The sequence below is a fragment of the Camelina sativa genome, chromosome 11, assembly GCF_000633955.1.
Source record: "Camelina sativa cultivar DH55 chromosome 11, Cs, whole genome shotgun sequence".
In the NCBI taxonomy this organism is placed as follows: Eukaryota; Viridiplantae; Streptophyta; class Magnoliopsida; order Brassicales; family Brassicaceae; genus Camelina; species Camelina sativa.
This window is the reverse complement of record NC_025695.1, coordinates 4,870,875-4,892,797: the sequence shown is the minus strand read 5'-3', so window position 1 is coordinate 4,892,797 and position 21,923 is coordinate 4,870,875. Positions and strand designations below refer to the sequence as shown.

The window sequence follows — 21,923 nt, the reverse complement described above, 5'->3', positions numbered from 1 at the left end:
TGCCACTATTTCATTAGAACTTTTGTTCTATGTCGAATATCATCAATTTTTTATGCCAGCAGACGTCCATCGTAGCAACACGCCAGCCCATAAACGGCTTGGCATATGTTCGTACAAGAACTTGACACCACAGGTCCGTGACATTGTGCTTGAATCCCCCCGATTCTGTTGAGGCGCAGTCTGGAACAAGCGAAACCTTTTTCCAGCTGGCTTCTTGTCGACCTCATCTGCATGACTGCATTTTCTACGTTAAATGGGCCGCTTGTGAATCGTAAGTCCCGGGCGAGAACGCTGTATAGAGTTACTTTTGAAGCCAACTTTTTCAGAGAGTTTAAATTGTTATTTCTTGGTTTAAAATATATATATATATATATATATATATATATATTAATCAATTAACAAACTACCTAATCATCATTATTTCATTTGGATTTAAAACTGAAAATAACATAATCCGTATTTTATTGGGGGAATGATCTTGCTGACTAAATGGAATCTTGTTAACCTGAAGACGGAATATCTTAATTAGCTCTGCTTCAACATGTCTGTGCTAGATGATGGTCAAATTAACGTAAACAAGTACTACTATATATAATACTAGTCAAAATAACGTAATAATTTTTAACATTTACACCAAAAAATTAATAAAGTTAACGTAATATATTGTTTGTTTTAAATTAGAAAACCCAGGGGAGACAGTGATAGGTTTACTAAAACACAAGTACCCGAATAAATTTCCATATCTTATTATATAAACCTTAGTTTTCAAAATTAGTAATTCATATAATCGCGACATGTCTCAAATATATCAATAATATTTTGATATGTGTGAAAATAAAATTTATTTAATAATTATAAGAACATTAAAAAATCCTAAAAATAAAAGGATTACAATTAATATTTTTGAAAGTATATAAAACCAAAAGTAATATATTATATCACTAATTCTAATAGGAAAGTTATATATTAAATTACTAATTTCAATAAGAAAATATGTACAATTAATAAGGAAAATATTTGCAATTTAATTACAATTATTATTTATTATAATCATATAATAAAAAGAAATTTTTACAGAAAAGTGATTAAACTATTGAAAGGTTTAATGTGTTAAAATTAGTGGTTAACATAATATAAGAAAAATAAGAAATTAATGTAATCTTCTTAAATTTTTAAATCGGTAAATGATTTGATAGCTTATTTAATATTATGTTGTTATATAAACCTTGGTTTTCAAAGTTAGTAACTAATGTGATCGCGACATGTGTAAATTTTAACAATTAAAGTTTTTGTCATGGGTTATACAAAAGCTTTATTTTAACTTATTTGTAAATTATAAGAAATTAAAAATTTAATAAATATAAAAAGATAGTTCATATATGTATACAAAAAATAATACTAATTCTAATTTTAAATTACTAATTCTATAAGAAAAATAATTAAGAGAATTATACAGTTAATTACTATAATACCATAATTAAGTAAATTTTACTATCAATTATTAATCCTAAAAGAAAAAGGATTGTAGATATTCATTTTTACATAAACAAATAATTTTCTTATGATAACGTCTTTGAATTTTTGATTAACTTATGATTATGTTAGAATAAATTTATTTAAAATTTGTTGGACAAGTAGTAAAATTATTATATATGAAATTACAGAATATATTTAAGATATTGTTACTTTTTAAAATATGAAACAGAATTGAACTAAAAATTGTATTAAGGAGTCAAGTGAAGTGGTACACACCAAAGTATCTCTCAGAAGGCTTGAAGGTGTGACGTGCGCAAGAAGATAAGACTCTTCCGATGAATATTCTTTTCCAGTTCTTGCTCTCTTCTTCGACGAAAGTTTCTTTGAATATAAATCCTCTTCTGATATCGAATTGTCATCATCACCATCATCATCTCCAACATCCACACTGTCGTCTTCATCATCATCAAAAGTGTGGTGCTCATCGTCAGAGCCAGAGGTAGAAGAAGAAGAGACTAAGTGTATCTGAGAGAAACTGCGTCCGAGGGGTGTGACGTGGAAGACCATGTCACCGTCGTGCCTGAAACTCAAAACGTCGTCGTCACGAACAGCGTGGAAGACGGAGAAATCTTTCCATCCGCCGGCGAATCTCCCGCCGTCCAATTCCACTTCCCAAGTTCTGTCCGAAGCGACCGAAGTCAGTTTCTGTTTCGTTGACAGAGTCTTTCCCTTGATGTGATTCGCAATAAACTGAGAAGGAATGATCTGCAACAACGAATTAAGAAAGACAAAACCAATTGATGGATTTGTAACAGATATACAGAGACAAGAGAAGGTGAGATTAGAGAGTGAGAGAGAGTACAGAATTGGAGTTTTGTCCAGACAGATCTACGACGAAGAAAGCTTTTTTTGTTTGAGGAGGAGCTTAGTGGATCCGCCATTGTTGTTTTGAACAGCTTCTCTAAGAACTTTGATTCTTCGAATTCTTCGTCGCTGGCGTTATAGGGGTTTATTAGTTTGAAATTGGAATATAAACTCGGTTATTCAATGTCATTAACTCCTGATTTTAATGTCATTAACTAAGTTAATAGCAAAGATATTTCATATTTCTAGGCAAAACGCCTTAAATGGCAAAGTTTTTTTTCCTTTTCTGATTTGATGGATGTAAGTCGTAGGACTGAAAGTATTTGTCAGGAAGAAAAGAAGAATAAAAACGTCAATCCAACGTAACCCGTTTTTTTTTTTTTCAATGTATATTTAATAGTTTGATTTGATTGTTTTTTCAGCTGGGTTGTTAAAACTTCATAATTGTTGTTTAAACGTATATCTACGCAACCGTTATCCACATAATTAACATTTAAAAATAATATATGAAAAATAGACTTATTTATGATCGCATTCAAAATTAATAGTAATATAATTCAGTTTATCTTAGACTGTTTAACGAATATCAACAAATAAGAAATTCAGTTTTATTCTTCGCAAAAGTTAAGATATTGGAAGAAAAAATGTTGTGTATTTATTACTACTATTTACTTATTCTTCACCTACTTCATTGTAAACATAATCGGCACAAAAATTAATAGAAACAACAATTTAACAGAGATGTATTTCGAACAAAAAAACATGTAAGACTCTTTATTTTGAAATTTTGAAGAAAGAAAAAAATGTAGTAATAAATTGGGATTCCTCAAACAAAATCAACAATATGAAAGGAGTTTAAAAAAAATATATTCACCTTTTGCATTATTGGACCAAAATATGAAAGTAGAAGTAAAGCATTCTTAGAGAAGCCACTACCTGACAATCTCCCAAGAACAAAATTTTGGATTTTCTTTGGAAGTGGTCGGCAATGGAGAATCCTTCATCACTCTTCTCTCCAGAAAACGCACACTTCTTCCAGCCTCTTCTTCCTGGTTTCAAGAGCCACATCGTACGCAAATAATCTCTCTGTTTCTGTCTTTCTCAACATATGTAATGTAGTCTAGACTACTAGACTCAGTTCAGTTGTATCCGTTTGTTGCAGAAAATCCCTGTGAAGTTCTTCTCCAAGCACATCAAGGGAAAGCACGAGGGCAAGACTGTAAAATTGAGATCAGATTCTTGGCAGGGAACATGGAAAGTTAAGATGGAAGGCCATACGCTCACCAACGGTTGGAAAGAGTTCGTGGAGGCACATGATCTTCGAGTCGGTGATTTCGTCGTCTTTAAGCACGAAAGAGACATGTTGTTCCACGTCACTGCGTTTGAACCTAGTTGCTGTGAGGTCCAATACGCACAGTCTCTTAGCCACAACGAAATTGGTATAATAAAATCATTATTCAATGAACATTTTATCTAGTCTCTTTTTCTATTTTTGAACCGTTAGATTTCTGAACAGCAGGGGAATCTTCAAGAAAGGAGAAAGAAGTTGAGGAGAATGTGAAAACAGAATCTGATCTGTTTTCATCAGATCTCACATGTTTTAGCCAAACTGTGACGGCTTCAAACCTATCAAGAGACTTCTTGGTTAGTTAGTTAGTATATTACTATTAGGGTTTTATATGTATAAGCATGCGTGAGTGTATATATATATATATATATAATCCCCAATGTTGAGGAATGACTGATGCAGGGTGTGCCCAGAGATTTCGCAAGGCGATACGGTTTAGACAAAGGAAGGCATGAAGTAGTTTTGATGAACGAAGAAGGGAAGTCTTGGGAATCAGAAGTAAAAAGTTACAAGTCTGGTCAGGTTTTTATCTTTGGAGGTTGGAAAAGTCTCTGCACCGAAAATAAATTAAAAGTTGGAGAGCCTTTCACATTTAAACTGCTCCACAACGCGGAAAGGCTTGTGTTTCTGCTCTGCAGCCGCACAGAGGCTGGACCAAACCGGTTTGTGAAGTTAACTCCTACACCTAACAGCCTTAAGCTTGGTAAACATGTGAGTTTTGTGGGAACTAAATTCTATCTCGGGATTACTCAACACAATATTGTTTATGTAATTTTGAATCTTTTGCAGCATTTATCGGTAAGTTTCATGAGAGTGAACATGCTCGATAAGCCAGGGAAGATAATCCTGGTGGACAAAGACAAAGTCGAGTGGTTGATGAAGCTTAAGGGTTATCGCAAAGGGAATAGAATGATGATGTATATTATCAGTGGTAATGGTTGGAAAAGTTTCTGGTGCAGCGAATGAAGTAGGCGCAGGTGAGTCTCTAACTTTGGAGTTGATCCGAGGAGGGACAAGTCCTTTGCTCAAGTTCGTCTCCAAGGTTAGTGTGAGCATCAAAATAGCTTGCAATCTTGTTCGTTTTGAACTATCTATAAGTTGGTGTTACTAAACAAATACTTGTATTCAGATGGACCAATCACCACCATCTGAAGCAGAGGCTCGGCCATACAAGAGAGCTCGAGTCCAAAGGTGGAGTCAGGAGAGTAGAAGACTGAAGCATGACGTGAGGCAGAAGATAGCAGAAGTAGGAGAACCTTCTCGTCGCACTCGGTCGTGTAACAAGTCTACTGGTGATCAAGGAAAGCTGCAGCACACGCAGTTTTGCTCTATCTTAGATCATGTCCCTAAGGTGAGACAGAGCATTGAAGAAACTTTAACTAGTATCAGACTGTTTCGGGCTAAACTCGAGACAAAGGAACAGAATCTGGAAGCTTTGTTACACGAAATCGGAAACTACTAAGTTGAAATACGGTTGTATGGAGCTTTAGTTTTTTCGACTTTGGAACAGAGGCTACAGCATTGAATTTTATATATAATGATATTCTGCATCAGCTAATGCGAAAGCCATAGTGTAATACTACTAGTTTGTTAGTCCAGATACTATAAAAGAAAGAAAAAGGAGGTATGCTGCCAAATCAGTAAACGAGGTGTTATAAAGCACTTACCACCAAAAAAGAACAAAAAGTAGTGCGAGTCAATTTAAATTAAAGAGAATAAAAGGAGTCACGCCCTCATTAAAACAGGTAAGCTGGAGCTCTCATTAATAAGAGGAGCCGTGCAAGGATTACCAAAAAGACACTCATCAACTTAGACTTGAGTCTAGGATCGGTTTTGGTTTTGTTTTCTTGGAAGCTCTTTTTTTCATAGATCCTTTGAACAATGGCGAATCCAGTTCTTGAATCTCCTACAAACCCTCATTTCTTCCAGCCTCTTCTTCCCGGCTTCGACTCCTACCTCGTACTCTGACTCTGACTCTGTCTCTCTTTTACGAGTATAGCTTATTATGATAAATGGTTTCGTTTTAAAAACTCTTTTGCATGTTGTTGCAGACCATCCCTGTGAAGTTTTTCTCGGTATACTTAGAAGGAAGAAACGAAGGAAAGACAGTGGAGCTAAGGTCCGACGCGTCTGAGATAAGTTGGAAAGTTGAGATGGAAGGTCGGAAACTCACCGTCGGCTGGAAAGAGTTCGCCACCGCACATGATCTCCGAGTCGGAGATGTTATCGTTTTCAGACACGATGGAGCTTCGGTGTTCCACGTCACTTGTTTTGGACCCAGTTGCTGTGAGATTCAATATGTACAATCTTGTGACCACGACAATAATCTTGATGATGATCAAGAAAACATCAGTAAGTTGTGCTCTGTTTTTATCTTCCCATGGAATTTACCTTTTGGTTATGAAGATTTAAAACGTTTTTTTCTTCTTGTGATATTCAGGAAACTTGTCCATGAAGCAGAGTCTTAAAACAGAACCAGAGTCTTCACTAGACGAAGACAAAGATTACATGGGTAAGTCAATGGGTAAGAAGCGGATTACTGAAGCAAAAGCAAAGTCTATTTCATCAGACCAGTCTTGTTTCTTCCATCAAAACGCCTCTTCTTCGTTTCTCCACTGCAGAACTAAAGAGTGTTTCCACTAAAGATTGCAACAAAGGAAAGAGAAACAAATCTGGTGACAGTAGTCAAAAAGTTCCATCATCATCATCTTCAGGAAGTGAAGGCCGATTTGTGACACTAACTGCCACACCATCCAGTCTTAGAAATAGTAGACTTGTAAGTTAAAAACAACTCTCTTGGAGGAGTTTTGTTCCCTTGGTTTTGGTTATCAGTTAATGCTTTATGAAGTTCACATAGTGTAATCTTATTGCCTCCTTTGTGTGCAGTATCTTCGAAAAAACTTCGTTAAGGTTAACCGAATGAAAAAACTAAGAGGGAAGAAGATAACTCTGTTGGACAAGCATGGAAAAGAGTGGCCAGTGAAGTTAGTCATGGAAAGGGGAAATACACAGATGCGTTTGGGTTTAGGGTTAAAAGAATTTTTCAAGGCTAATGGCATTAAGGCACATGAATCTTTAGTGTTTGAGTTTGTTTGGGAAGACAAGACAACTCTTCCTATACTTCAAATCTGCTCCAACTTGCCCTGTTATAGTGAGGGAACTCGTAGCCTAAGCAGTATGAATCCAATGTCTAGTTAGGTAAAGAGTTAACTGTGACTGTATTTGTCAACAACATATTTTATCTACTTTAAGGGTCTTGAAAACAAGTAATAAGTTCTAGATATTAACAGCCTTTAGTACCATGAGTCAAGTAATGTAATCTGCAGTACTATTGTACGGTAAAATTTATAAGTTTTCTGCATAACAATATTTATATAAAGTTCTATGTATAATCCATTGCATCAACCCTTACGACCTCCCCACAACATTCAAAAGTCATTACAGATGGTGATGATGATGATGATTCTTGTTGTGAGGCATGAAAGACAAAAGCTTCACCATGCATAAATTTAAGAAGGTAGAGGTAGAGAGGATTACTAAAAACACACTTTCTCATAAATTTATGACTTGGTTGATTGTTCGTTTGCTCTGAGGGAGAAACAAGATTATTCTAAAGTTTGTTAGGTCCGATGGTCTGAAGAAAGGAAGCAACAAGATTATTCTAAAGAATGAAGGAGGAAAAACATGGACACTTCATCACACTTTTCACTAAGTGTATATCTTTGTTTTTTACTCTACTATAGAGTAACTCTAAAATAGAGCGTAATTTTTCTCCAATGTGTTATTTTATACTTAAACTCTAAAATAGAGGTAGTGTAAAAAAATAGAGTTGGGAATAGAGTTATTCTAAATATAGAGTAATCTCATCATTTTCTTTATTTTAGAGTAAAATATAGAGTAGGGCTGGAGCAAATGTTGTTCTATAATAGAGTTTTAACTCTAAAATAGAGTAGGGTTGGAGATGACCTAACAAAATAGAGTAAGGTTGGAGATGCCCTAACAAGATTGCAGATGCAGGAGGGAATAAGATAACTCTGTTGGACAACACATGGACAATTCACGCTACTTTCACTAAGTAAAAGCCGATTATATTAGTCCAAATGTACTACTGTAAAAGAAAGAAAAAAGAAGTATGCTGCCCACACAGTAAACGAGGTCACTTACCACCAAAAAGAACAAAAAGGAGTGAGACATTTAAAATGAAAGAGATTAAAAGGAGTCACACTCATTAAAACAGTTTAGCTGGAGCTCTCATTAATAAGGGGAGCCGTGCAAGGATTACCAAAAGACACTCATTAACGTAGACTTGAGAGTCCTTTTTGTTTTCTTGGAAGCTCTTTTTTCAAAGATCATTTGAACAATGGCGAATCCAGTTCTTGAATCTCCTACAAACCCTCATTTCTTCCAGCCTCTTCTTCCCGGCTTCGACTCCTACCTCGTACTCTGACTCTGACTCTGTCTCTCTTTTACGAGTATAGCTTATTATGATAAATGGTTTCGTTTTAAAAACTCTTTTGCATGTTGTTGCAGACCATCCCTGTGAAGTTTTTCTCGGTATACTTATTAGAAGGAAGAAACGAAGGAAAGACAGTGGAGCTAAGGTCCGACGCGTCTGAGATAAGTTGGAAAGTTGAGATGGAAGGTCGGAGACTCACCGTCGGCTGGAAAGAGTTCGCCACCGCACATGATCTCCGAGTCGGAGATGTTATCGTTTTCAGACACGATGGAGCTTCGGTGTTCCACGTCACTTGTTTTGGACCCAGTTGCTGTGAGATTCAATATGTACAATCTTGTGACCACGACGATAATCTTGATGATGATCAAGAAAACATCAGTAAGTTGTGCTCTGTTTTAATCTTCCCATGGAATTGGCCTTTTGGTTATGAAGAGTTAAAACGTTCTTCTTGTTGTGATATACAGGAAACTTGTCCATGAAGCAGAGTCTTAAAACAGAACCAGAGTCATTACTAGACGAAGACAAAGATTACATGGGTGAGTCAATGTATAAATGAGTCTTGAACTCTTAACTTGTTTGTTGGTGTTTCAAGAACGTCTACAAGGTCTAACTTGTCGAAATTTTATGAAAACAGGAAAGCTTCCGAGAAAAAAACACGTGAAGAAGAGGATTCCTGAAGCAAAAGCAAAGTCTTTTTCATCAGACCCGTCTTGTTTCGTTGCACTTGTATCAGATTCGAACCTAAGAAACGATACAAGGGTTGGTACTTCAGATCTACTGTTGATTCCTTTTGAGAGCCCTAAAAGTTGTTAAATATGTTTTATGTTTTTTTACTTTGCAGTTTCTTCCAAAAAGGTTTTCCGGTAGTCTGACTGAAGGAAGTATCCAGATTGTTCTAATGGATGAAGGAATGGTTGAAGGAGTAAAGACATGGACGCTAGTTCTGAAGTTTAGAAACTCAAGTGGAACGTTTTACATGAGGGATGGCTGGAGAAGTTTCTGCTATGAAAATGAGCTTAAACCTGATGATACCGTCACGTTTAAACTAGAGAGCAAAACCAAGGAAACGCCTATTCTTCGTTTCTCCACTGCAGAACTTAAGAGTGTTTCCACTAAAGATTGCAACAAAAGAAAGAGAAACAAATCTGGTGACAGTAGTAGTCAAAAAGTTCCATCATCACCGTAGCGTAAGTTTATTGCCTTCCTTTGTGTGCAGCATCTTCCAGTGAACTTCATTAAGGTTAACGGAATGGAAAACCTAGAAAGGAAGAAGATGACTCTGTTGGACAAGCATGGAAAAGAGTGGCCAGTGAATTTAGTCATGGAAAAGGGAAATACACAGACGCGTTTGGGTTTAGGGTTAAAAGAATTTTTCAAGGCTAATGGCATTAAGGCAAATGAATCTTTAGTGTTTGAGTTGGTTTGGGAAGACAAGACAACTCTTCCAATACTTCAACTCTGCTCCAATACCAAGACTTGCCCTGTTATAGTGAACTCGTAACCTAAGCAGTATGAATCCAATGTTTAGTTAGGTAAGAGTTAACTGTGTCTGTATTTGTCAGCAACATATTTCATCTACTTTAAGGGTCTTGAAAACAAGTAATAATAAGTTCTACATATCAGCCTTTAGTACCATGAGTCAAGTAATGTAACCTGCAGTACTATTGTAAGGTAAAATTCAGAAGTTTTCTGCATAACAATATTTATTTAAGTTCTATATATCATCCATTGCATCAAGCCATCAACCCGTACGACCTCCCTACAAAATTCAAAAGTCAATACGGATGGTGATGAATGATTCTTGTTGTCAATTTGTCATATATCATCATCTTTAATAGTTGCATGGCTGTCAAGCTGTGTCAATAGCTTCTACCCGATGGGTTGAAGAAAGTCCTCTTATTGAGCTCTCATAATTAAAAGGGAGCCATGAATGACAAAAGCTTCACCATAAATTTAAGAAGGTATGACTTGATTGATTCTTCGTTTGCTTTGTGGGAGAAACAGAGTAGAGTGGCTAGTTAATCTAGTGGAACACGATGCAAATGGAAGGATGCAAACAATTTGGCAATTCACCAGTAACAACATTTAAATTCTATGTATAATCACCCTTTAAAACCATATATAAGTCATTGTGTAATAGTATCTGCATCACTATTGTAAGCTACAAGCAAGCTCTGTTGATTTTCAAATGTTGTAACATTCTACATCATTGAGCGTCCATCATCTCGGTATCCATATCTCTCACCGGAGGCTTGGATTTTGTACAGACCAATGGAGTTGAAGTTGTAGGGTCTGAACAAAAATCGACAGCCTGATAATTTACCTCTGGCGGATCTTTGTTCCCATTTGCTACATCCTCTCGATGATCTGGTGCATAGTCATCATCAGTTGAAGGGTTGGACTCGGAATCCAATGTATCACCAACCCTTTCAACCTCACTACAACATTCAGAGGTCACTACTGATGGTGATGATGATGATAATGGTGACGGTGACGGTGATGGTGATGTTGATGATGATGGTGACGATGCTGATGATGATAGTGATGATGACGATGATTCTTGTTCGCACTCAGGGTCTTCAATGGTTGCATGGATGCTGCTTCTGTTTTCAGTAGCTCCTACCATCGAACTCTCAACTAACTCTTCTAGGCAAGATTCTATGTCTGTATTCCTCTCGTCTTGAACTTCTGATCTGAGACATAATGATGAACACCGAGCTTGAATCCTACATGACATCAGAAAAACATAAGAAACTCACTAGCTCAACATCCTCTGTCTCCTTTTATATACATCATATTCAAACAATTTACTCAACTCATAATGGTGAAATAAACAGCCTCAATCTTGTGGTTATAGATTAAATTTACAGGAGGAGAAAAGCTTACCTGCTGTAGAGGAGCATATAAGCTCTTTGAGAAAGGACATCTTCTAATTCAACACTTTCTATCTGTGAGTATTTTTGATCAGGGTTAGATAGAAGATCCCTCAAAATTTCATGCTAACAAGAAGAGAGGAAAGTAAGCTGAGTGTTACCTCAGAATCATCTATTCTATACCAGTTTCCGCAAAAATCCTTAATGTAGCATATGTAATGGCCGAAGAATGATGCATTCAGCATATCTAAATGAACAATCACTGCATAGAGTTTATAAACATCTGATCCTTCTCCACCTTCACTCATGTAAGGATTAAGATCCAATGTCTCGGGAAAACTTATTCTTTTGTTCAGTTTCCCGTATCTTCCTCCCTGTACATAATATAATTTCACACATGTAATTACTATACACAACTGTTCCCACACAAATTTAGCAAGAGGTAGGGGAATGCCACACATACCTGATATCTTTTCAAGGCAATGGTTAGAATATTTGGAGGGAGCCGAATCGTAAGACGCTTACATGCCTTAACATAGTCACTACACCTGTTAAGAAACATAGTCGGTTTGTCAACTAATCAAGAAACACACTGCTTAAGAAACATAGCTTCATTTGGATTTAATTAAAATACCTATCACATTTGTACATATTATCTCCTTGAAGCCACTCTTCGGCTGTAAATTGATCAAGACATTCCTCCAAAGACATTGCACCCCCATGCATCTCAACAATTAGATCCATCATATTCTCATACTGTTCGGAAACATGATTGCAAACAGTACACTGAACCTGGAAAGTTGAAAAAGCAGAAAATCAGGAAAAAAGCTTAACAGATAGAGGAGGCACTATTGAGATCAGGAAATATCACCTGCGATTGGAGCAGACCTCCAAATATATACTGAATAAGTGTTGTTTCTTGAGAACGAGGAGGCACTATTTTTTCTCCACCGAATTCGTCAAGGCAAACAGACTGCATCATATCAATCGCATACCTGAAAGTATGTGAATTGTCTAAATCCATCAGTTGGGAGATTCACAGCCTAAACACCACTAGGAATTTGCTATTTTCATGAGTAAGAGATACTGACCTCATGAACTCATGAGCATCCTCCTGTCTTCCATACCCAAGAGTTCCACCAATATTAGTTAACCGTGAAATAATGTTCATTGGTGAAAAAGGGAACCGACTTTGACACGCTCTCTCAACATGGGTTTGAAATTCACAGAAGAAGCACCAGTCGTTGCGCATACCTGTTAAACAAAGCATAGTATCAAAGCTAAAGCGCATACAGAAAACTAAACGAAAGAGTTTGAAGCATTAAATGCAAAATGAGAAGAAAGAAGTTTTACATTCTCTCTTGTGGCCTTTCTCCAGCAGATATGCAACAAGAGGACGTGTCCAGGAAAGGCATTGTAGAATAACATTGGCAAAACAACTGAAAGAGAATAAAGTAATTTATCTTGAACGGAGAAAAAAACAAACTCAACTCATCTCAACTGATGCTTGAAAGCTACATTGAAAAACATTTGAACACAAACCTGTTTCCACAATTCATGAGCCCACAGGGAGCCAATTCTGGATTGTCCCAGTTAAAATATCTAACAAATTCTTCATATGGGAAAAGAACCTGAAGAAAGTTGCAAAACAAAAATAAAACTCAGAATTCCACAATGACTAATCAAGAGATTGTAAACAGGAGCTGAGAGAAAAAAAGAGGACGCATTACTTCTCTAAGCTTAAGGATACTCTTGCTTCTCCCCTGATCAGGAACCACCGCAATATCAGAAGCAGATCTATTCCCAAACGGAGAAGCTCTGAACCTTAGGCCATTCTTTGCAGATGAGGTTAAGGTAGTAATTCCATCATCCCTGCACTTTCTTTGATGACCCGAGCTCCAGTCTGACCTTTGGCACTCTGCTGAGCTGATAAACAAAGAGAGCATACAGAAAAAGGAGCTCAACTAAACCAACTTATAAACACAATTGATCCAAGATAAATATAAACTATCTGAGCTCATATCAGTTCCCAAAAGAAGTATCTAACAACAACTTCCAAACCCATGATTCTTTTATTGAAAAGGTCAATACTTTGAAAAAACTACATATCCGAAATGCACTAAAGCCAACTTAAAAACACAAAGTGATCCAAGATAATCCAAACTATCTGAGCTCATATAAGTTAAGTTCCCAAAAGAAGTATCTAAGCAACAACTTCCAAACCCATGATTCTTCTATTGAAAAGGTCAAGACATTGAAAGAAATACATATCCCAAATGCACTAAATTAACTTAAAACCACAAAGTGATCCAATATAATCCAAACTATCTGAGCTCATATAAGCTAAATTCACAAAATTATCTCTAAGCAACAACTTCTCCAAGCCCATAAAAAACTCGAGACTTTGAAAAGAATTACATATCACAAGCTCACAGAAAACATTAATAGCCCCAACACTAAAGCGATATTTCAATTCCCAATAAAGAGACTGAATTTGAGGGCATACCAGTGTCGAACGGATTTGCAGCGGGAGCACTTCTCGGTAGGAAATGACTCAGTATCCACCGGTATGAATTCCCTGTCGAAACCTCCGGCGGCGGCGGCTCCGATGTCGAAGTACCTAGCAGCGGTGTTTCTGAGAAAGTAAAAAACACCAACGGCGAGGAAAAATAGAGTGGCAATGAGGCGAGTGACGACAGAAAGATCCACCGGAAAACCAACCTCATGCATCTAATTTGCTTGTCGGAATCATCGATCTCTTCTTTCTTCTCGCTTCTTCTGTATCTTTTATATATTTCAAGAATTCACTNCAGTTTTCTTTTTTTTTTTTTTTTTTTTTTTTTGTCTTTTCTTGTGTTACCGCTTCATTGATTTTGTTACTTAGTAGAGAAGACAGTGTTAGATGAGTCTGTGTTTTATGTTGGGTTTGGACCTTCTCCAATCCAAATTTAAAGATTGGCCCTTTATGCTTTCTTTTTTTGTTTTCCTTTTTTCAACTATGATTTTTTCTTTTTTCCTTGTTAAATATTTCCTTTTTTTGGCTGGAATTAGGATACTAAAAATCGTATGAAAGATGTTGACAAAAAAAGTGATACAATTCTTTGCTTCTAAAAGCCTTATTTAAAGAAACCGAAGCAGTGGCACTGGCCAGTGATATAGATAAGAAAAGAAACAATTAACCATTAGAAGTTGTCGGTTGATAAATTTTATCAAATCAAAATACTAGTCCGCCCTTATGAATTTAACCCGTTGCATCAGAACGAAAAAGAGGAATATAAAATAACTCCAACTTGAACAATTACATAGAATAAAACAGAGGTTACAAGAAGTCTTCAGTTTCACATTTTTAAGCTTCATTATTTATTAGTTGAAGATCTTGTCTAATTGTCTAGTTCCCATTTGTCTTCTCCTCTCTCTGTGCCATATTCCATATTGTTAGAAAATTGAGTAAAGTCAAAAAATCAAAACTACAAGATTGATGTAAGAATAACGTATCGGATAAGAAATCTCATACCCAATTTGTTGATATCCTGCAATGAATCTTGTAGTTTCTGTTCCATTGTCTCGAGCTCTTTCAGAAAACGTCTGATACTAGTTAAGGTATCTACAACGCTCTCTTTCACCTTTTCCACCTGATCTTTGACAGAGCAAGGTTGCGTTTTCTGTACGTTTCCTTGATTACCACTGGATTTGTTAGATTCTCGAGATGGTTCTCCCTTGTCTGTTTCCTGCCCCCCATTTTGGATTTGGACTCGAGCTTTCTTGCGGATCCCATCCTCTGCTTCGAATGTTGGTTTCTCCATCTGAATAACAAGTCGTTATTTTGATTAACTTCAACTTAGCAAAACCTAAAACGTGGATCACAAGCCATTTGACGTTCTGACTGACCTTGGAACAGAACTTGAGAAAAGGACTTGTCCCTCCTCTGATCAACTCCAAAGTCATTGAATCCCCTGCGCCTACTTCATTTGCGGCACAGAAACCTTTCCAATCATGACGACCATAAATATTCATCGCTCCTCTACTATCAACTTTAAGCTTCATCGACCACTCAACTTTGTCTTTGTCCACCAGAATTATCTTCCCCGAAATGTTGAGCATATTGGCTCTACTAAAACATTTCCCTAGATACTGCAGAAGATTCCAAAATTTTTTTAAAAAAAAGAAAGAATGCGTTGAATAAACCTGAGATAGAGGTTCCCAAAAACTCACCTGTTTACCATTCTCAAGGCTGTATTTTGTAGGAGTTAACGTCACAAACCGGTTTTCTCCGGTTAGGTCATTGTCTGCAGACCGAATCTTCTTCTTCCTATCCACCTTTGAGCGGCTGCAGAGCTGTAACACAGGCGTGCTCGCATTTTGCAGGAGTTTAAATGTGCAAGAATCTCCGACTTTTAATTTATTTTCGCAGCAGAGACTTTTCCAACCTCCATAAATAAAAACCTGACCAGACGTATTACTCTTTACTTTTGATTCCCATGATTTCCCTTCTTGGTTCATCAAAACTATCTCATGCATTCCTTTGTCTAAACCGTTTCGTTTTGCGAAATCTTTGGGCAGAGTCTGCATCAGTCATCAAATTGCATTGGACTTATACATAGACACACACACACACATTTCTGACCTATAAATAAAAACATAATAGCAACAAAGAAGAAGCCGCTAATCTGACTAACCACTTGATCTATTGATATGTTGGAACGCGTCACGGTTTGGCTAAAACAATTGAGATCTGATGACGATCGATCAGATTCTTTTTGCACATGTTCCTCAACTTCTTTCTCGGGTCTTGGAGATATTTCTGAATTAGAAAAATGAAAACGTTTTAAGAAATAGCAAAGAGTCTCAATAAATGTAAATTCATAGATTCAATCATACCAATATCATCACTCTCTTCGCCTTCTTCATGGCTGCTAGACTGTGAGTATTGGATCTTACAACAGTGAGGGCCTAAAGCAATGACATGGAACAACATGTCTCCTTCGTGTCTGAAGACAACGAAGTCACCGATCCGAAGATCATGTGCCTCCACGAATTCTTTCCAACCTTCGGTGAGTATATTGTCATCCATCTTCACTTCCCATGTTCTCTCCGACGCATCTGATCTCAACTTCACAGTATTGCCCTCGTGTTTTGCTTCGATGTGCTCGGTAAAGAACTTCACAGGAATTTTCTGCAACAGAGAAACAGAACCATTAGACTATATGTTCATGCATGCAGATTGAGAGAAAGACAAAGATAGAGAGTTTGCGTACGAGGTGGCTCTGGAATCTGTTAAGAAGAGGCTGGAAGAAGTGTTGGTTAGTTGGAGTTGGAGATGCATTCGCCATTCTGATCAGTGATCACTTCAACCAAGCGTAAGGTTTTCTCAGACTCAATTTAACAAAATACAAAAGAGATTATTGTCTGTCTATATAGTCAAACACCCTTTCACCCTTGAAAAGACAATTACTTTCCAAATTTCAAAGTTTTATAGATTAAATATATTTCCTCTACTTCTAAAATACACACAATGACACAAATCAAGAATATTGATTAAATTTCTGTTTTACCCTTTATATATACCAGTTCAAGAAAGCGCTAGACGGAATCTGGGCGGTGACCCAACACCTAGCGCCTAGAACGCTTAGTCGGGGTCTAGACGGTTTTTAGGCGGTTTAGGCGTTTACAACATAAAACATTATATATATATATATATAATTATATTAAAATATATGTTATAAAAATAAAAAATTTATAAATTATAAACAATGGTAAGAAAAATGCATTTATTTAAGTTATATTAGCAACATATAAATGTTTATAATTACATATATAGATATAAAACATAATAATTTAATTATATGTAATTTAAAAATCAAAAATAAATATTAAAATAAAATGTATGTAATTTTAAGCGGGTTAGGCGGTCATCTAGGCGTCTGCTGAGCGCATAGTGCCTAGACGGCGCCTAGACCGCTTTCTTAAACACTGATATATACACTAAAACTTTTTTTCTTTGTAATTAATAAGTTCAGATAATAGAGATAAAAGGGATATAATCTTAAAATTTGCATTGGAAACATAAACTGACACTCTTTTTGTAACAAAAACAAAAATGTCAAAATGACACTCTTTTTGAAACATAGGGAGTATTGATTAAAAAAAGTAACTAATGAATTGTAACATCACACTTTATTTACACTATAGTCTCTCACACCAAACAGTTTCCTATAACTATAAACCAATAGTATTTTTTTATCTATTAATGTTGTGGACAAAAAAAATATGAACCAATAGTAATTATAAAGATTTAATGATTTTCTTGAAAGACTTCAATTAATTTCAAATTTCAAAAATTTATAGATATACTCCTCTTTTTAATATAATAATGACTCTTTAGAATTTTCACACATAACAATTAATGAGTTATAACAACATCAACCATTTACTCAAAGTGACACACAAAACAATTTCCTATAACTATTAACCAATAATAATTATTTAAATTTAATTATTCTTAATTAATGATTTTCTAAAAATATTCAAATTCTTTCAAGCTTCAATTTTTTTTATATTAATAATAATTTTTAGAATTTTTACATAAACCAAAAGAAAAAAACAATTAATAAGTTATTTATAATTAATACTAAGTTTTAACTTTGACCACTACAACTGGATCCAAAATGCTAAACATTGGCAACAAAGATTTGAAGACACCCAGTTTCTTTGGATACCAAGATCAAATAACCAAACAACCGTTGTTCTTGCCAAAACTGCTATTACTGATAACCTCAGCTTCTTCTACCATATTTTAGAATTTTTACATAAACTAAAAGAAAAATAATTAATAAGTTATAATTGTATTATTTAATTACCAAAACTATGTACAATAACAAAAAATATATATATATATATATATATATATGGTAGTTTCAAAATGTCGAAGTACTTTGACCAGTTTCTGAAACTATGCCGCCAGTAGGGGACCATATTCTGTTGGAAGTACTGGAAGAGTACTTTGCTTCTCAGATGTTGGCTGACCTTTAACTGATGTTTCCCCGGGTTTACTTGAAGATGAAGTTTTATTCCCATTGTCTTCTCCTCTCTCTGTGCCATCATAAAAACTTGTAAGGAAACTGAGTAGGCCTAAAATTAAAAGTAAAATTGCTCTTAAAACATATCAAACTAGAAATCATCATACCTAGGTTGTTGATTTCCTGCAATGAAATTTCTAGCTTCTGCTCCGTTGTCTCGAGTTCTGCCATAAACCTTTTTACACTAGTTAAAGCATCAACAACGCTCTGCTTCACCTTAGCCACCTGATTTGAGACAGAGCAAGCTTGCGTATGCTGCAAGTTTTCTGGATTACCACTGGATTTGTGAGATGCTCGAGAGGGTTCTCCTAATTCCTCAGCTGCCTTCTCTCTCATCTCAACATTCGGTTCAGTCTCCTGGCTCCATCTTTTGACTCGAGCTCTCTTGCGTTTCCGAGCCTCTGCTTCAACTGGTGGTTGTTCCATCTGTAAACAAGTCGTTATTTGATTAACTTCAACTTAGTAAAACCTAAAACGTGGAATGCAAGCTACTTTGACATTCTTACTAACCTTTGAGACGAACTTGAGCAAAGGAATTTTCCCTCCTTGAATCAACTCCAAAGTTAGAGACTCCCCTGCACCTATTTCATTGGCGGCACAGAAACTTTTCCAACCATTGCCACTAATAATATACATCAAACGAGTACTTTTGTCAACATTAAGCTTCATCGGCCATTCAGCTCTGTTTTTGTCCACCAGAATTATCTTCCCCGGATTGATGAGTCTGTTATTTCTCGTGAAACTTACCGGTAGATGCTGCAACATATTCAGAATTAAGAGAAAAAAGAAAGCAATGCATTGAAAAGACCCAAGATTAAGGTTTCGAAAAGTCACCTGTTTACCAAGGTGAAGGCTGTTTCGTGTAAGAGTTAACTTCACAAACCGGTTTCCTCCAGTTTTGCCATCGATGCAACCTTCCGCGGACTGGACAATCCTCTCCGACATTATACGGCTGCAGAGCTTAAACACAGGCGTTTCCGCCGTGTTTGGGAGCAGTCTAAATGTGCATGTATCTCCAACTTCTAGTTTATTTGCATTGCAAAAACTTGTCCAACCTCGAACAATGGAAAGCCTACAACCACCCCAGCTCTTTACTACTGATTCCCATGACTTCCCTTCGTTGTTCATCAAAACTATCTCTTGCCTTTCTTTGTCTAAACCGTATCGCCTTGCGAAATTTATTGGGACACACTGCATCAGGCATCAATTTCAAATGGAGGATTAAATTCATGAAAATGAAACATAAAAACAACAACAAAACTGCTAATCTTGCTAACCACTGTATCTCTTGATAGGTTTGAATCTGTCACAGATAGGCTAAAACAGTTGAGATCAGATTCTGTTTTCACATTCTCCTCAACATGCTTCTCAGATCTCGAAGATATTTCTGAATAAGAAAATGAAACGTTTCAAAGAATAGAAAAGAGTCGCAATAAATGTAAATGCACATTTTGAACCATACCAGTTTCGTTAATCTCTTCGTCTTCTTCATGGCAGTGAGGCTGTGCGTATTGAATCTCACAGCAACTAGATCCTAAAGCAGTGACATGGAACAACATGTCTCCTTCGTGTCTAAATACAACGAAGTCACCAACTCGAAGGTCATGCGCCTCGACGAACTGTTTCCAACCGTCAGTAAGTCTATGGCCTTCCATCTTCACTTTCCATGTTTTCTCTGACGCATCTGATACCAAATTTACACTTCTTCCCTCATGTTTCCCGACGATGTGCTCGGAGAAAAACTTCACAGGAATGTTCTGCAACAGAGAAACAGAACTGCACTGAGACTATATGTTCATAAAGATTGGGAGATAGGTAGAAAGAAAGATAGCTTTACCAGGTGGTTCTGAAAACCGGGAATAAGAGGCTGTAAGAAGTGTGATTTTGTTGGAGACAAACGTGAAACATTTGCCATTTCTAATCACTTCAACAAACCCAAAAGAGAGATTGTTGTCTATCTCTTCAGACCTATCCCCTTCTCTTCTTTTGCGTTTCCTTTTCTATTTCATTTCACTTTACTTCACTTCACTTGGTTGACAATAAATGAAGTGAGAAGACTTAAATCTCTTCCAAATTTCAAGATACATTGTAAAACCCACACAAAGAAAAAGCCTAACTAAAGTCAATTTTAATCGTTTTTTATACTTTCAAAGTCGTTAAATCTCATTATTAAGCAAAAAGGTGTGTGCGACGTAAGAAAAATTCCTTTGCGGATAGTTTAAAAGGATAAAGGAAAACAAGAAATGGGGTGAGAGAGGCTCGAACTCTCGACCTCAGGATCACTCAGTAGCTATGAGACCTACGCGCTAGCCAACTGCGCCACCACCCCTTTGATGTTTACCCTGTGTATTGCTTATATAAATCTTTTTTTCTCTTTAGACTGAACAAGAATTAAACATCGTCGAAGTTCTCTTTTAAAGGGAAAACTTGAGTTACAAACCCAGACAATGATAGCAATTCAGCAACGACACTACAGCAAGATCTCCATAAACGGTGCTTGCATTCTCTCAACTTCAAGAGTAGCAACTCCATCCACTACTATTCCATTAATTCCTTTGTCCTCCATACAAAATATCAAATATAGCTATCGCCAATTCTTGTGTTTATGTCTGATTGATAGATGACGAGGCAATTAATTGAGAACTAAATTGAGTAATGCCTTGATCAAAAAACAGGTAAAGGGAAACAACAAAATTGAGTTTAAAATGGTCTTCAACTAAAAGCATGAATCAAGAAACACGAGCCCAAAGTGATGGAACAACAGTATGAACTCGAACTAACTTTTAGATTCCAAAGAGAAAAAGAAGAGAACAAAACTAGAAATGTGAAATGTTTGATTTGATTCTCAAGCTNACAATGCTAGCAATACAGCAACGACACTCCAACGAGCAAACAGTGCTTGCATTCTCTCAGCTAAAAAGTAGCAGACTCCATCCACTACTCCATTAATTCCATTGTCAGACAAAGTATTAGACATTCTTACCGCCCATTCTTGTGTTAAGCATTATGTCTGACTGATATCAACTGATCAAATTTGAATGAGCAATTTAGTAAAACCTTGACCGAAAACAGGTAAAGAGAAACAACAACAAATTTGAGTTTAAAATGGTCTTCAACTAAAAGCATGAAGCAAGAAACACAAGCCCAAAAGTGATGGAACAACAGTATGAACTCGAACTAACTTTTAGATTGCCAGAGAAAAAAAAGAGAACAAAACTAGAAATGTGACATGTTTGATTTGATTCTCAAGCTTTTTAAGCAGTAACAGAGGGCTTGGCGGCAGCAGAAGAGAGTCTAGACCTCTTCTTTGCCAAACTCTCACTCCTCCTGTCACGCTGTTCCTTCAACCTTGAGGCAAGAAGCTTCTGGTACTCAGCAGCATCAGAATTAGCCTTGGCAATCTTCTTCTTCTTGTCAGCGATTCTGGCTCTCTTCCTTTGAAGAGTCAACGGAGTCACAAGCCTCTGGATCTTAGGGGCTTTGCTCACTTCCTTGCCTGTCAAAAAAAACACAAATTTTCAGAAACCATTCTATATCAATGAGATTGATTTTTTGAGTGTGTTTTGTCTCTCACCCTTCTTGTTGGTGAACTTGCGGCGGTAAGTGTTGACGTAGGTCCTCACATCATCTTCCTTCTTGAGGTTAAACAATTTACGGATCTTTGAGGCTCTCTTAGGTCCCCTCATCCTTGGCTTCTCGGTATCAGTAAGCCCGGGAAGATCGTTGTCACCCTTCTTCACAATGACAAGGTTAAGAACAGAGAGGTCAGGGCTCACAATGCAACCACGAACAGACTTCCTTCTCCTCTCACCAGTCCTCCTTCCATGTCC

General features: G+C 36.5%; 7 protein-coding genes and 1 non-coding gene across 12 annotated transcripts in view; 2 read left to right on the top strand and 6 right to left on the bottom strand.

Annotated features, from left to right (window-relative positions):
- LOC109127229 (putative B3 domain-containing protein REM4) lies at window positions 1,690-2,417 on the bottom strand. Its single transcript, XM_019231763.1, has 2 exons — window positions 2,298-2,417; window positions 1,690-2,241 (listed from the first exon to the last, which is right to left on the bottom strand). Exons 1-2 carry the CDS (start codon window positions 2,415-2,417, stop codon window positions 1,690-1,692), a joined length of 672 nt encoding a protein of 223 aa, XP_019087308.1.
- LOC104727641 (B3 domain-containing protein REM5-like) lies at window positions 3,329-9,660 on the top strand. Of its 2 annotated transcripts, XM_019232397.1 has the most exons (8): window positions 3,329-3,409; window positions 3,503-3,779; window positions 3,860-3,984; window positions 4,091-4,331; window positions 4,828-5,056; window positions 8,771-8,903; window positions 8,986-9,312; window positions 9,361-9,660. In XM_019232397.1, exons 1-8 carry the CDS (start codon window positions 3,329-3,331, stop codon window positions 9,643-9,645), a joined length of 1,698 nt encoding a protein of 565 aa, XP_019087942.1. In that variant the 3' UTR covers window positions 9,646-9,660. The 2 variants fall into 2 exon arrangements, with proteins under 2 accessions (XP_019087942.1, XP_019087943.1); XM_019232398.1 differs by lacking the exons at window positions 8,771-8,903; window positions 8,986-9,312; window positions 9,361-9,660 and having other exon boundaries at window positions 4,091-4,341; window positions 4,841-5,192.
- Window positions 5,570-6,666, top strand: LOC104721676 (B3 domain-containing protein REM7-like). The gene is made up of 4 exons (XM_019231705.1): window positions 5,570-5,647; window positions 5,740-6,040; window positions 6,129-6,464; window positions 6,575-6,666. The coding sequence occupies exons 1-3, from the start codon at window positions 5,570-5,572 to the stop codon at window positions 6,329-6,331; spliced, it is 582 nt and encodes a 193-aa protein (XP_019087250.1). The 3' UTR covers window positions 6,332-6,464; window positions 6,575-6,666.
- On the bottom strand, window positions 10,213-13,818 carry LOC104721675 (ubiquitin carboxyl-terminal hydrolase 18-like). The gene is made up of 11 exons (XM_010439712.2): window positions 13,524-13,818; window positions 12,748-12,943; window positions 12,560-12,648; window positions 12,371-12,456; window positions 12,109-12,271; window positions 11,889-12,012; window positions 11,652-11,809; window positions 11,481-11,565; window positions 11,179-11,391; window positions 11,031-11,092; window positions 10,213-10,870 (listed from the first exon to the last, which is right to left on the bottom strand). Exons 1-11 carry the CDS (start codon window positions 13,745-13,747, stop codon window positions 10,351-10,353), a joined length of 1,920 nt encoding a protein of 639 aa, XP_010438014.1. The 5' UTR covers window positions 13,748-13,818; the 3' UTR covers window positions 10,213-10,350.
- LOC104727640 (B3 domain-containing protein REM8-like) lies at window positions 14,485-16,379 on the bottom strand. The gene is made up of 6 exons (XM_010446731.2): window positions 16,273-16,379; window positions 15,896-16,190; window positions 15,694-15,818; window positions 15,230-15,580; window positions 14,906-15,148; window positions 14,485-14,820 (listed from the first exon to the last, which is right to left on the bottom strand). Exons 1-6 carry the CDS (start codon window positions 16,345-16,347, stop codon window positions 14,485-14,487), a joined length of 1,425 nt encoding a protein of 474 aa, XP_010445033.1. The 5' UTR covers window positions 16,348-16,379.
- LOC104727639 (B3 domain-containing protein REM8-like) lies at window positions 17,967-20,008 on the bottom strand. Its single transcript, XM_010446730.1, has 7 exons — window positions 19,931-20,008; window positions 19,556-19,850; window positions 19,371-19,480; window positions 18,928-19,284; window positions 18,604-18,849; window positions 18,201-18,519; window positions 17,967-18,145 (listed from the first exon to the last, which is right to left on the bottom strand). Exons 1-7 carry the CDS (start codon window positions 20,006-20,008, stop codon window positions 17,967-17,969), a joined length of 1,584 nt encoding a protein of 527 aa, XP_010445032.1.
- On the bottom strand, window positions 20,338-20,422 carry TRNAM-CAU. The gene is given in 2 exon segments: window positions 20,338-20,373; window positions 20,385-20,422. It is a non-coding gene; the product is annotated as a tRNA-Met (tRNA).
- The window catches only part of LOC104721673 (40S ribosomal protein S6-1), a 3,320-nt gene continuing 2,184 nt past the window's right edge, over window positions 20,788-21,923 (bottom strand). The window contains exons 5-7 of one of the 4 annotated variants that reach the window (XM_019232570.1): window positions 21,668-21,919; window positions 21,345-21,589; window positions 20,788-20,945 (exon numbers count right to left, since the gene is read on the bottom strand). In XM_019232570.1, coding sequence (XP_019088115.1) covers window positions 21,348-21,589; window positions 21,668-21,919 — 494 coding nt within the window. In that variant the 3' untranslated portion in view covers window positions 20,788-20,945; window positions 21,345-21,347. Of the gene's footprint in view, window positions 20,946-21,151; window positions 21,590-21,667; window positions 21,920-21,923 lie in introns of those variants that run through there. The other 3 variants (XM_019232569.1, XM_010439710.2, XM_010439711.2) reach the window with 3 other exon arrangements.